At 40.3% G+C, this 12,943-nt stretch overlaps 2 protein-coding genes across 8 annotated transcripts in view; both read left to right on the top strand.

Moving 5' to 3' along the window:
• Positions 1 to 9,575, top strand: part of ACSL3 (acyl-CoA synthetase long chain family member 3) — an 82,420-nt gene extending 72,845 nt beyond the window's left edge. For both annotated transcript variants that reach the window (XM_060151985.1, XM_060151986.1), the window contains exons 13-15: positions 1,422 to 1,536; positions 2,927 to 3,084; positions 7,466 to 9,575. In XM_060151985.1, coding sequence (XP_060007968.1) covers positions 1,422 to 1,536; positions 2,927 to 3,084; positions 7,466 to 7,623 — 431 coding nt within the window. In that variant the 3' untranslated portion in view covers positions 7,624 to 9,575. The remainder of the gene's footprint in view (positions 1 to 1,421; positions 1,537 to 2,926; positions 3,085 to 7,465) is intronic.
• A 2,304-nt stretch (positions 9,576 to 11,879) lies between these two features.
• The window catches only part of KCNE4 (potassium voltage-gated channel subfamily E regulatory subunit 4), an 82,476-nt gene continuing 81,412 nt past the window's right edge, over positions 11,880 to 12,943 (top strand). For all 6 annotated transcript variants that reach the window (XR_009541043.1, XR_009541045.1, XR_009541041.1 and 3 more), the window contains exon 1: positions 11,880 to 12,202. The gene's annotated coding sequence lies outside the window, so the exon portion shown is untranslated. The remainder of the gene's footprint in view (positions 12,203 to 12,943) is intronic.

The following is a 12,943-nucleotide window of genomic DNA, read 5'->3' as shown; positions in this document are numbered from 1 at the left end:
AGCTGTTTAATAGTGTAAGAATTCATCTTTATGTAGTGTTGGTATGGTCTCTGCATTATCCCTGGAATATAAAAATGTACAATAGGGACTGTGTGGAATTTATAAGGCTTGACATATTATGAGGTCTCAAGGTCTGTTCAACAGCAGTGGTATTTTTTTTTTTCCTGCGGTACGCGGGCCTCTCACTGCTGTGGCCTCTCCCGTTGCGGAGCACAGGCTCCGGACGCACAGGCTCAGCGGCCATGGCTCACGGGCCTAGCCGCTCCGCGGCATGTGGGATCTTCCCGGACCGGGGCATGAACCCGCGTCCCTTGCATCGGCAGGCGGACTCTCAACCACTGCGCCACCAGGGAAGCCCAGCAGTGGTATTTTTAATTACTACTAGATAATCCTTAAAGAGTCCAGTTCTTAATAGGGAATATTCATTTTTGTGAATTCTTTGCTATCTAGAGGTTATTAGAGCTCTTTTCCTGTCAGAACCATGTCCTTCCCTTGCCTGTGAGAGCTAAGGAAGGCCTGGCAGCTCAGTACTAGGGCCTGTGAGTGAGAAATACCTTCCCTGCTTCTCCTCTTAGGTTCTTTCTCTCAGTTAATGGCACTTCTATCCCAGTCGTGCCATCTAGACACTGGCAGGAGATGAGAACCTCTTCAGTTAGCTCCCCATATCTAATCCATATCCCACTGCTTTACCTTATGACATATGCCTCAAGATTATTCTTTCCTGTATGTCCCTCTTTCTGTGATCGTAGGTCAGGCCTGCACCTTCTGTCACCCTATTGCAAGAAACTCCTTTCTGTTGCTAGGCTTACCCCTGCTGAATGCACCCTCTCGCTGCCGCCACGCGATTACTTAACCCCCATCTCACTGGCTGCTTTCCCGCTGAAAACCTTTCCTCCTCCTATAGCTGCAGTAATTCAAGCTGGCACGGCTCTCTTCTTTGCCAGTGTTCTTCCACTTGGCCACTGCTCAGTCTTCCCTCAAGACTCAGCTCGGGCCTCACTTGCGGGAATTCTTTGAAAATCAGCAGGTTGGAGGGTCCTAACACCTAGTACTACTGTATCGTATTAAAGTGATACGTTTTCTCGTCCTGCTTCTCTTCAGGTAGAATGTGAGCTTTCAGATGGCATTGAGTATATTCTTGACCTTTCTGGTATTAATGTATACCAGGAACAGAACCTGTTCAGAACATGCCTGAAGCCCTGATGATGGGGTCCCTTAATCAGAATCTAGTTCTGTAAAAGAATATATTTAGTCGTACAAAAATAAGGGCCTAATTTTATGTGTTTTTAATTTTAGCATAACTACTATAGTAAACTTAATTGATAGCAGATTACTTAGGGAATGGCCAATATTTCTATGCATTAAAGGTATAATAATATTGTCCTCCAATGTGCCCCCCTCCCGGCCTTGTTTTTGCGCAGATCGTAAAAAGGACCTTGTAAAACTGCAGGCAGGAGAATATGTTTCTCTTGGGAAAGTGGAGGCAGCTTTGAAGAATCTCTCACTAATAGATAACATTTGTGCATATGCAAACAGGTAAGAAAGTAGAATTTATGCTACTTTTACTTAAAACATTTGGTGTGCTGTTGGCATTTCCTTTCTATGCTGGCCTTCTTTGTAAAGTGATACCAAGAACTCTTCCTTCTTATCCATTGTCTCTGGGAACGGCCTGTTCTCATTACGGCCGTTAGCAATTCTTCCCTTGTGATGCTCCTCTCCTTATCTTCTGTCCCTGTTTTCTGTTTTATATCTCAGTGCGGTGTTCTGTGTGACAGGAAGGGGAAGGAAATAAAATCCTCCTCCCTGCTGCCTTGCTACCTGTCGCCCTGCACAGGGAAGCTTCCCATAGCCAGTCCAGAGGAGAGGCGAGTAAAGAAGGAAGTTGGGGGTGGGGTCAGAGAGCAGTGCTCTGCTCCGATCTTACTACCCCCTGTCAGTTTGAGCTGCTTGGGACCCTAGCCAGGTGTGGGCTTCCATTCCCCCTTAAGCCATGTTAAGCTGTGGCTTCATACATAGCATCTCGAGCCCACGATGATATAGAGGCAGCTGGGAAGGAGAGTTTAAAGTTAAAATCCCAGAAATGCACTCTTGGGAAATGTGTTGGAATTTCAGATTGGCACTCTGATTACATTTTTTCATAACAGTATTGCATGTGGCAATCATTCTCCAGGGTTAATGATCGGATATTTTCTGGCCAGCCTGGGACCCTTACTGCAGCAGTTGACATAATGCTTATTATGAAAAGATAAAGTCTGGTGTTAGGAGAACCAATTTAGAAATAGGCTTTGAGGTACAGCCCACTTTAAAGATTTACTACATTGGTTTATAAATGATTCTGCCCTTTGTTAGTCATGAAGTGTTTTCTTTAGTGATGCTACAGTTCTGGATTTTCATATGTGATATTAACCAGAACTGACCTTCTCCTGATGCCGCTGCCATTTCTTCAGGTCGCTGCCTTCAGCGGGCATACTCAAGAGTTCCTCTAGAACACATATTCCCACGATAACAAAGGAAGAAATATGTATAATCACAGTACTTTGATTTGTTGCCAAATTTTTTTAGAAACAGTTTCATATCTACATTAGCTTTCAGTTTTGTTTAATCTGTTGATGTGAATTACTGATTTTTTAAGGATGAATTTTCTGATTTTGTAATTTTCTTTTAAAAAAGCATAATTCATAGCAGTTATATACATAGTTGAAATTTATCACGAAATGTCAGGTTCAGGTTTCTTTAGCAGTGAATTCTGCCAGAGCACCGCAGCGCGTTATGAATCAGACAGCAAGCGTGGCGGTACCAGGTACGCCCTCACGCGTGTCGCTTGGGATGGTGAAGAGCTGATCGCTAAATGTCAGCGTAGCCAGTTAACCGCAGTTAACGCGGTGTACGCCGTGTGGTGCCTTGACCAAGTTGCCCTTTATTTCAGTTATCATTCTTACGTCATTGGATTTGTTGTGCCGAATCAAAAGGAGCTAACGGAACTAGCACGAAAGAGGGGACTTCGAGGGACCTGGGAGGAGCTGTGTAACAGCTGCGAAATGGAGAATGAGGTGCTCAAAGTGCTCTCTGAAGCTGCTGTTTCAGGTGAGAGAGTGTTCAGCTGATTCTGAGAACTGAGATGGGAAGAGGCTACTTAAGCTTGCTTATCCTGTTTTTGCTACAAGGGCTTAGGTTACATTTCCTGCTTAGAAACCAATCATATTTTCCCACCATTAGTAGGGAGAAGAACGTACTTATCAGTCCCCCACTATAGCCCCTTTAGGGACACACAAATCATCCACGCCCACCACTGATGGACGTGTCTCAGAATGTCCTCTTCTCAGCAGCTTCTGTTTTCTGGGTTGGCCCTTTCTCCACTCTTCTCAGCTGTTTCCAAGGCCCTGCTTAGCTTCCTGGACACCCCAGCCCGCAGTGAACCGTCCAGGACTCTTTGCTACACTGTTAGTGTGCTGGTAGTTGGTTGAACTCATGTGTCCTCCACCCCTTGTGCATGTGTGTGTGCGTGTGTGTGTGTGTTGAAGGGTGAGTGCAGAGAGACTTCGTTTAATGTTGGTTTCATAAAAACAGCTGTACCTTCTGAGTCATGGGTAATACAAGTATGCATTTTTATTCTCCTTAGATATGTTATTCAAGATTATGAAAAATGTAAATTGCATTTATAGTTAATCAGACGAAATCATTTTGACCCTTTATTTCAACAGTAATTGTGTTTTGTAGTATGTCAGCTTGAAAATAGTTTCCAACTTTTTCTAGGTAACTTGAAATCCTTGGTCTGATGCTAAATTGAGTTAATTAATGGATATGAAATTAGAAAGCTACATAATTTCTAAGTAAGGTAGAATACTGAAACAATAATTAAGCATAATTTAAAATGTATATGCCTTCTTGCTTTATTTTTAAATTTTATGTTTATGTTAACAGCTCTGATATATATTATAATTCACATACCAAACAACTTGCCCATTTAGTATATACAATTACATAGTTTTTTAGTATATCCACAGAGCTGTACAATTACCATAATCAGTTTCAGAACACTGTCATCACCTCAGAAAGAAATAGCGTGTCTGTTAGCAGCCACTCCCCACCATACCTCGAACCTCCTAGTCCTTGGGGACCACTAATCTTTCTGTTTCTATAGATTTGCCTGTTCTGAAGATTTTGTATAAGTAGAACCGTATAATATATAGGGTTTTGTGACTGGTTTCTTTGACTTAGCATGTAGTGTTCATCCATGTTTTCTTGTCGTAGCATGTATCAACACTTCATTTCCTTTTATTGCCAAGTAATATTTGGTTATCCATTCATCAGTTGACACCTGGGTGGTTTCCAGTTTTGGCTGTTAATGAGTAATGTTGCTGTGAACGTTTGTACGCAAGCTTTTGCGTGGATATGCTTATTTATTTCTGTTGTTAGATAACTAGGAGGAGAATTGCTGGGCCTCCGCTAACTTTATGTTGAACCTTTTGAGGAGCTGCCAGGCTATTTTCCAGAACATATTTTTCTAAATATTTTCCAGACAGTTTTTAAAAATGGTGGCACCATTTTACATTCCCACGAACGTTGTACGAGGCTCCAGTTTCCCCACATCCTTCCCGGCGCTCATTATTGTTCATCCTTTCAATTTTAGCCATCCTGGTTCGTGTGAAGTGGCCTCTCATTGCGGCTCTGATTTGTATTTCAGATGGTGGTTTATGATGTTGAGCATATTTTCATGTACTTAATGGCCATTGTGTGTCTTCTCTGGAGAAATGGCTGTTCAGATTCTTTGCCCATTTTTTAAGTGAGGTTGTCTTTTTATTATTGAGTTGTATGAGTCTTTATATATTCTAGATGCAAATCCATTATCAGATATATTTTCTCCCATCTTGTGGGTTGTGTTTTTACTTTTCTTGATGGTATCCTTTGAAACACAACAGTTTTAATTTTTTTCTTTAAATGTTGAGCCTTCTTTTAATTTATTTTTATTTTTGGCTGTGTTGGGTCTTCGTTTCTGTGCGAGGGCTTTCTCTAGTTGTGGCAAGCGGGGGCCACTCTTCATCCCAGTGCGCGGGCCTCTCACTGTCGTGGCCTCTTCTTGCGGAACACAGGCTTCAGACGCGCAGGCTCAGTCGTTGTGGCTCACGGGCCTAGTCGCTCCGCGGCATGTGGGATCCTCCCAGACCAGGGCTCGAACCCGTGTCCTCTGCATTGGCAGGCAGACTCTCAACCACTGCACCACCAGGGAAGCCCAGTTTTAATTTTTATAAGATACAGTTTATTTGTTTCTTTTGTTGCTTGTGCTTTTGGTATCACATCTGAGAAACCGTTGCCTAATCCAAGTTACAAAGAAATAGCGTTTTGTTTTATTCTAAGAGCTTTATAGTTTTAGCCCTTATATTTGGGTCCTTAATCCATTTTGGGTTAATTTTTATATATGATGTAAAGAAGGGACCCAACTTCATTTTTAAGCAAAATCTATATTAGGTTTACACCAGAGAAACAGAATCAGTAAGTTAAATATATTAAGAAACTTATTGTAGGGAATTGGTTTACATGATTATTGGGGGCTGGCTAGACAAACCTGGAAATCTGTAGGGCAGACTGTTAAAAAAAAAAAAAAAAAGGTGGATTGGAACTCCTAGGCACAAGCCAAAGCCCCTGTCCACAGGCAGAATTGCTTCTTGTTTGGGGGTGCCTCAGCTCTGCTCTCAAGGCCTTTCAACTGACTTAGTCATATCTACAAAACCACTTTCAAAGCAACACCTAGATTAGTGTTTAACTGAATAACTGGGAACTCTAGCCTAGCCCAGATGATGCATAAAACTGTCACAGCCCACCCTTTGTCAGCTTGGCACCCAGATACATTTCCTTACACCATAGTTAATTTCCAAGTAAAGACAGTAACACCTAACATTATACACCTGTTCTGTGTGCAACTGAAGATACATTAACCTTTTCCCCAGAAGTGGATGAAGACCCCTTGACTGATTTTTTTCTTACTCTTCTCCTTTGATATCCTGTAACTTAAATACTGTGATATAAAGTGAACTTATTAATATATTGTGATAAGAGAATAGGAGGGAAGAAAAAAATATTTGCTTAACATATATACAAGCATATTCACAACAAAGTAGGGAAGAAATACTCATAATTATACTTAGAGTCCCCATTTCTTCACCTGGTCATTTGGTTGTAGCTGTGTTCATTTTTCTAAAACCTGGTCTAGATGATATCACTGTACTTAACTAACGTCATGTTGAGTCAGGTCGTAGAGTGCGGTGCCGACTGAGCACTTAACAGCTGAACGTGGGCTTCCAGTGCTTGCCTGTGAGTCTCCCCACATCTCCGTAGTGTCAGACTCCTGTCCCTTAAGAACTGTGTCCCTGCCTTACTGCTTTTTCTCATAGTGGTTTTTCCTCTTAGAAACCACTCCTGACATATTTTTCATCTTTGAAGAATAAAACTTTGTTATTTCTGTTTCTTTTTACAGGTTAGAGTTAATATATCATTTTTGTCCCCAAGGCACTTATACCTTTTAATTCAGTTCTTTTAAGGTATATACATTATTATGGCTAGGTGTTTACCTGTTTCCCGGTAGTATACCAGTTGAGAGCAGAAACTATTCATTTTTGTATTTTAAAAGAATGTTTAGTAAAGCACTTTATACAGTATTTTTTTCCCTGGTAAATATTTGTTAAATGAATGCTGGAAAAGTAAATCAGTCTTTTTAAGGAAAGGTGTTTCTTCAAAACTACATCTCTTTTCCCTGTCTTCCCCCCCCCCGCTCCCCACCGCCCCCTTTCAGTTTTCCACTGTTGAGGACCTACTTGGTATCAAGCAGTGTGGGAGAAGCACAGTAGTGAGGAGACATTCTTCCTCAGAGCTCATGGCGAATATCGTGGCTCAGTGACAAGATTCTGTTTAAACTTTATTATTTCTTAGTTTCTAAAGTGATTTTTAAAAATAAATTCAAAGAAAACAAATAGGTGTAAGGTAAAAAGTGACATTTCCTTTTCCTTAATCCTGGATCCTAGCCCCCTAGAAGTATGCGGTTTATTTTGGTGTGTACCCTTGTCGTACACATCTAGTTGCATATAAGTTTATCTAGTGTTAAAAACAAAACAAAACTTCTTTTAAACCTAACAGTATATTGCAGGTATCTTTATATACCCATACCAGATAGATCTAACTCAATTTTAGTGACTGAGTGTTGTACGTTTTATGCCTGTATCATAATTTATCCAACTCCTTCTATTGATGGACATGTAGATTTTCTCAGCAGTATTTTGCTATTGTAATTCTCATACATAATCTGTTTCTTCTTGTATTTCTGAGGGATAGATTGTTTAGAAGTGAGATTTATGAGCTGTTGGCTTTGCATTTTGATGAGTGCTCAAAGACTGAGGAAGTTAAATTATTTGCCAAGAATTTTAATTGTATATTTTTCATGACCTTGCATTTACATTTCTTTTCACCGTCTCAGCAAGTCTGGAAAAGTTTGAAATTCCAGTAAAAATTCGTTTGAGCCCTGAACCGTGGACCCCTGAAACTGGTCTGGTGACAGATGCCTTCAAGCTGAAACGCAAAGAGCTTAAAACACATTACCAGGCGGACATTGAGCGAATGTATGGAAGAAAATAATTATTCTCTTTCAGCATCAGTTTGCTGCAGGGAGCTCAGATCAAATAGGAAAATACTTGAAATGCATGTCTCAAACTGTGAGGCAGACTCCATTCCTCATATTAAACCTAAACTGTTATTTCTCATGACATCACCATTTTTAACTAACAGGATTAGTAAAATATTAAGACAGCAAACTTGTGTCTGTCTCTTCTTTCTTCCCCTCCTCCAAGTTACTTTACCACCTAGGACTGCACTTGTCAGCATGAGGACTTTTTTGAATCATCTTGGGGGAACAGTGATTTTAAAACCTCAAGTTTTTAAACACGATTTGTATGTTCTGTATAGTGTTCAGTTTGTAACTTTTTAAAGTTTGGATGTATAGAGAGATAAATAGGAAATACAAGAATTGGTTATTTGGGGGGCTTTTTTACTTACAGTATTTAAACATGCAAGGGTATGGATGTGAAATTATGTAAATTTAATTCAAATGCTTATGAATCAAATCATTGTTGAACAAAAGATTTGTTGCTGTGTAATTATTGTCTTGTATGCATTTGAGAGAAATAAATATACCCATACTTATGTTTTAAGAAATTGAGACCTTGTGAATATATGCCTGACAGTGTCTTCTTTATATATTTATTTTTTCTTAGAAAAGAAATTAAGTTTGGTTGGTCCTGCATGAAACAAAATAGCAATAGAGGGTTATAGTTTCATAGTAAAGAAGAAAACACAGCAAGGGTAGCACCAGTGGATCATTAATCTCTGGTAGTTTACCATCAGAATATCAGAGTCTTCTAGTCAGCTGTGGAAACTAGGAAACTAAAGTTTTAGAATTGGGCACAATTTGAAAAGTTAAGGTAGAATTAAAAAAAAAAGGATGGAACGTTATTCTTTATTTCATTGACTACATGTACATTGAGTTGTCTGTGTTTATGACATATTAGTCACGGATAATTATTCTATCCCACTCTACTTTTAGTCTAGCTGTTTAGTGATATATCTCATTTCCAAATTAGGATTATTTTCTTGGATAGTTTGCACTGGGTGTGTGTGTCAGCCACTGTCAGTGTCTGTTGGCACCTTATTGAAAAAGCACCTTATCTTTTCTACCATAACCTTTCTACACTAGAAAATGAAATAATTGAGAATGCTTCTAGTAATAGCATTCTTGCTATGATACATGAGCATTTAACTTTATAATGAGGTGAGTTAAGATTTAATTTGCAGGTTTTTAATGTCAGTGTGGAAATTATTTGTGATTCTAAAAATACTGTATTATATATAGTACGTCTTTTCATATGTATTGCTTGTCTGTTGTTTGGCTATTATTAAGAGTGATGTTGCACCAATTAAGATGTGTTTAGACTAGGATGTAAAAAAATCATAGGTACCATGCTTTTCATGTCATATTAGTTATTTTCTTGATTCTCAGTTACTTTAGGCACCAAGAAGGCAAAACAAAACAAAAATACACATATGTGAAAAGGTATGAATGTAGATCTGCGTAGGATAGTGGGAGTGTTGAGGACCTGTAACCCTGTAGTTTTTGGCCATATCATGAACACATCGTATTTGGAGATATTGTAATATGGTGTTTTTTGTTTTAAACTTTTCTTGTATTCATGTATATATTTGTATTATGTTTTGAATGCTTTTCTTGTCATAGTTTAAGTTTTCACAGAGTTTTGAAAAACTGCCAAGAAGAAGTAAAAATAGGGAAAAATTAAATGGAGCCTCTCTAAAATGTTGTGATCTAAACATTAAAGTTAGCTTGGGTGGACAGAATTTGTTTCTGATGCTTTATCTTTAGAATTATTACTTGCTTTCAAATGACTTTTGGAAACTATTTAGAAAAAACCATTCAGCGCTTCAAAGGAGAGATATCAGTATAACTGTGACTTGAAATAGTGGCATATGAATATGTAGCTTATCACTGATTCAGAATAAAAGTTGTTTCTTTTCAGAAACATCTAATAAGACTGGCTTAATCTGTACATAGTCCCATTTTTCTCTCTGTCTCTCTTTTTTTTTTATAATTCCTTTCATTCCTAAAATACCAGATGCCAGGTGTCAGATGCCACAGCAGAATATGAAATTAAATAAGTAGAATCCCCTTTCCAATTACTTTCTAATCCAAACCATCTTTAGTGACTTGAAAAATAGTACGTTTTAATGTTATCCTTTCAAAAAAGAAAAAGTTGGTTGATTTGGGGGGGGGGGGAACATCCAACAACTGTAATTTGATTATAAGAAAAATACTGGTTTAACCAGAAGATACTTGGAGGGAAACTTTCAGGAATTTCACAGTAAATGGCTAAGTCTAATTAATATACACGTCTGAAAAGAGACTATAGATTCTAAAAGGATGTCTTCTGAGAACTGTTGTTTCCCAGAAGTAAGCTACATGAAGAGTTCTTGAATCTCTCCTGTAAGTCTAGCAGTTTACATCAGGTAGATTGGTGGCCACCTCTGTCCCGTCGTCCCCCCCACCCCACCCCGCCCCGCCCCACATCCCCACTCCCCCTGCTGGTATTTCTTAGCTTAAACTTCATTAGAAAGTTCTTACTGACAACAGAACAAAACTGTAAGCGTTAGCTACTTTTTAATACTACTTTGTTTTTAAGTAATGGATTTGATATCTATGATCTCTAAAGTTTCTGATATTAAAACTCAGTATTTTGTTTTTCCAAAGAAAGAAAAGCTCTCTCCATAAAAGTCAAACTTGATTTGACATTCCTGAAATACTCATTGAAAAGGAGTTAGGAGAATTGTCTTTCTCGGCCTAGCAATCCACTTGAAGGGAGACTTTACCGGAGCTCTGTTTGAACGTGCAGGCTCAGCGGCCACGGCTCACGGGCCCAGCTGCTCCGCGGCACGTGGGATCTTCCCGGACCGGGGCACGAACCCGCGTCCCCCGCATCGGCAGGTGGACTCTCAACCACTGCGCCACCAGGGAAGCCCGAGAAGCTCTGTTCTTGATGTGCCTGCTTTGCTAGCATTCTGTCCTCACTTGCCCTGAGCCCCCTGAGTCCCTCCCTCCCTTGGGCTTTGAGGGCATAGGAGCCACACTGTCCGCCAAGTCAGTGGTGATAAGAGGTTTTCTGCGCGTAGAACATTCACATAGCTTGAAGGCTTGCATAGAGATGATAAATCAGAATTTGGCATTAAAATTTGTGAGGCAAAGGCAAGGTGGCAGCAAAGAAACATCCAAATTTCGTGCCTGTACGGAGTCCTGGCGTCGCGGGAGGAAGCTTCCTGTCTCTGAAACCGACCCCTCCCTGCCTTCAGCTGCTGTCCATGTTGGTTTCTGACAAGACCGGGTGTATGTACCTTTATACTAACGTGAACTTCTATAAACGTAGGTCTTTGTGTGTAGTCTTGTAACTGTAACAAAACATATGGCAGCTTCAGTGTTTGGTTTGAATCAGTTTAAAAAGATGATTGTGCCTCATTTCTGTCATTAGCGTTGCTCAGATTATTAAACATAGGTAGCTTAGTATTTCTGCCATATCAAATACACCTGTAATTTTAGGATGAGGTAGGTAGGTCTCTGTTGTCATGGAAAGATTCTTCGGACATATCCGTGTAAAAACAGCAGGCTGTGTACCTGTGTTGCCTGATTTTAAGTAATGAAAATACGTTAACCTTCAATCTGATTCCCCTCCAGCACTCCTGTCTCAGATTCCCTTCTCATTGACCCACATGCAGGCATGCAGGCTACAAGGGCACGTCTGTTTAGAAACCACCTGTCACCCCAGGGCCTTGACATGGGACGGAGTAGCTGTTGCTTAACTTTTCTGAGCGGATTAAAGTGTTAAAATTATAACGAGGGATATGTGTGTCCGCATTTAATGTTACGTGCATGTTTCTAGTCAGTTCAGACTTCTCGAAACACTCTTCAGCAAACCCTTCCGCATCAGTGCCTTTCTTTACTGATGCCTTTGAATACTGTTCACTTTGGTGGGATTCATTCAGGGGCAACTTCTCCCATTTGGTGGTGGTTCAGGCTGGGCTGGAAAGGAAGAAGGGCAAGAAGGTGCTGATGTATAAAATACCAGCCCTAACAGCCCAGCAGTGTGTGCCCTGGAAGCCCCCTGTGTGGGTGCTGAGAGCTGGGCCTCTTGGTCCTGAGCTGCCCAGCCCCCAATCGGGCCTCGCGCCCCCCCCACCCCAGGCGAGCCCGGGGCACGTTCTCCTCCTCTGCTACGTGCTTGGCCTGCCCTGCAAAATAGCCCTCTGCTCAGCTGCAGTGCTGACAACAGTATCGCTTACCTACCTGTCTGTTCCAATGATTTCTGCCTCAAGAGGAGTGTGGCAAAACCTCAGGGAGTAAAAAGAAAAAAGTGCCCACAGATGGGGGAAAGACAGCTGTTCTACTGCCACCGTCACGAGTAGCCACCGGAATCTGATTTAAATCTGTTCGCTTGATCAGTAGCTCATCTTTGGAAAGCAAGATGCAGCAGAGGCTGAAAATGTTCTTACGTATTTTGCCCATTAATTCCACTTCTAGGAGTCTAAGAAAATACCCGAGATGTGTATTGAGAGTTCCTGCACGACCTTCATTGTGACGTTGTTTACAGTAATACCCAAACAGGTGATATTATATAACATTCATTTGATTCATTTGATTGGTTATGTAGGCAAGAAAAGTGTCACTGCAACTTCTTTTATTATGAACATTATTTCATATTATGCATCATTTTGGGGGGAAGAAAGTGGGAATAAAAATTCAGCAGGCTCTTCCAGTCATAAATCTGTGTGTGTGTTTGTATGCATGTATAAATGTGCGTGTGTGTATTGCATAGAGAAGAGCCTGGAAGAAAATGTGCTAACATGGTGGTTTAGGAAGTGTGGCTGACTTATTTTTCTCTTCATACTTTATTAAAAGCTTTTTACAATGGCATTCCTTACTGCTGTCATAAAAATCCAAGCTTATAAGAACAACTAGTTTAAAGCTTTTTTATTTTTCTTATTCTGGCAAAATTAATAATTTTTAAGAGAAAAAAGAAGTCTTGAAATTGTCTCATGTTTTGGTAAAGAAATAACCAGAAACCCTTATATTTTCTAATCTCTTATTTATATTAGTTTCCTAGGGCTGTCATAAACTAGTACCACAGATTGGGTGATTTAAACAAGAGGAATCTATTCTCGCACATTTCTGGGGGCTGGAAGCCCGAAATCGAGGCTGGGCCGGGCTCCCTCTGAGACCTCTAGGAGAATCCTTCCTTGCCTCTTCGTTGCTTTTGGAGGTTTGCGTGATCTTTGGTATTCCTTGGTGGGTAGATGCATGTCTCCAGTTCTCTGTCTTCACATGGCATTCTCTCCATGTCTTCAT

Source organism: Lagenorhynchus albirostris, chromosome 6 (assembly GCF_949774975.1).
Source record: "Lagenorhynchus albirostris chromosome 6, mLagAlb1.1, whole genome shotgun sequence".
In the NCBI taxonomy this organism is placed as follows: Eukaryota; Metazoa; Chordata; class Mammalia; order Artiodactyla; family Delphinidae; genus Lagenorhynchus; species Lagenorhynchus albirostris.
Note: the sequence above shows the minus strand (reverse complement) of the source record. Positions and strands in the feature narration are given on the sequence as shown.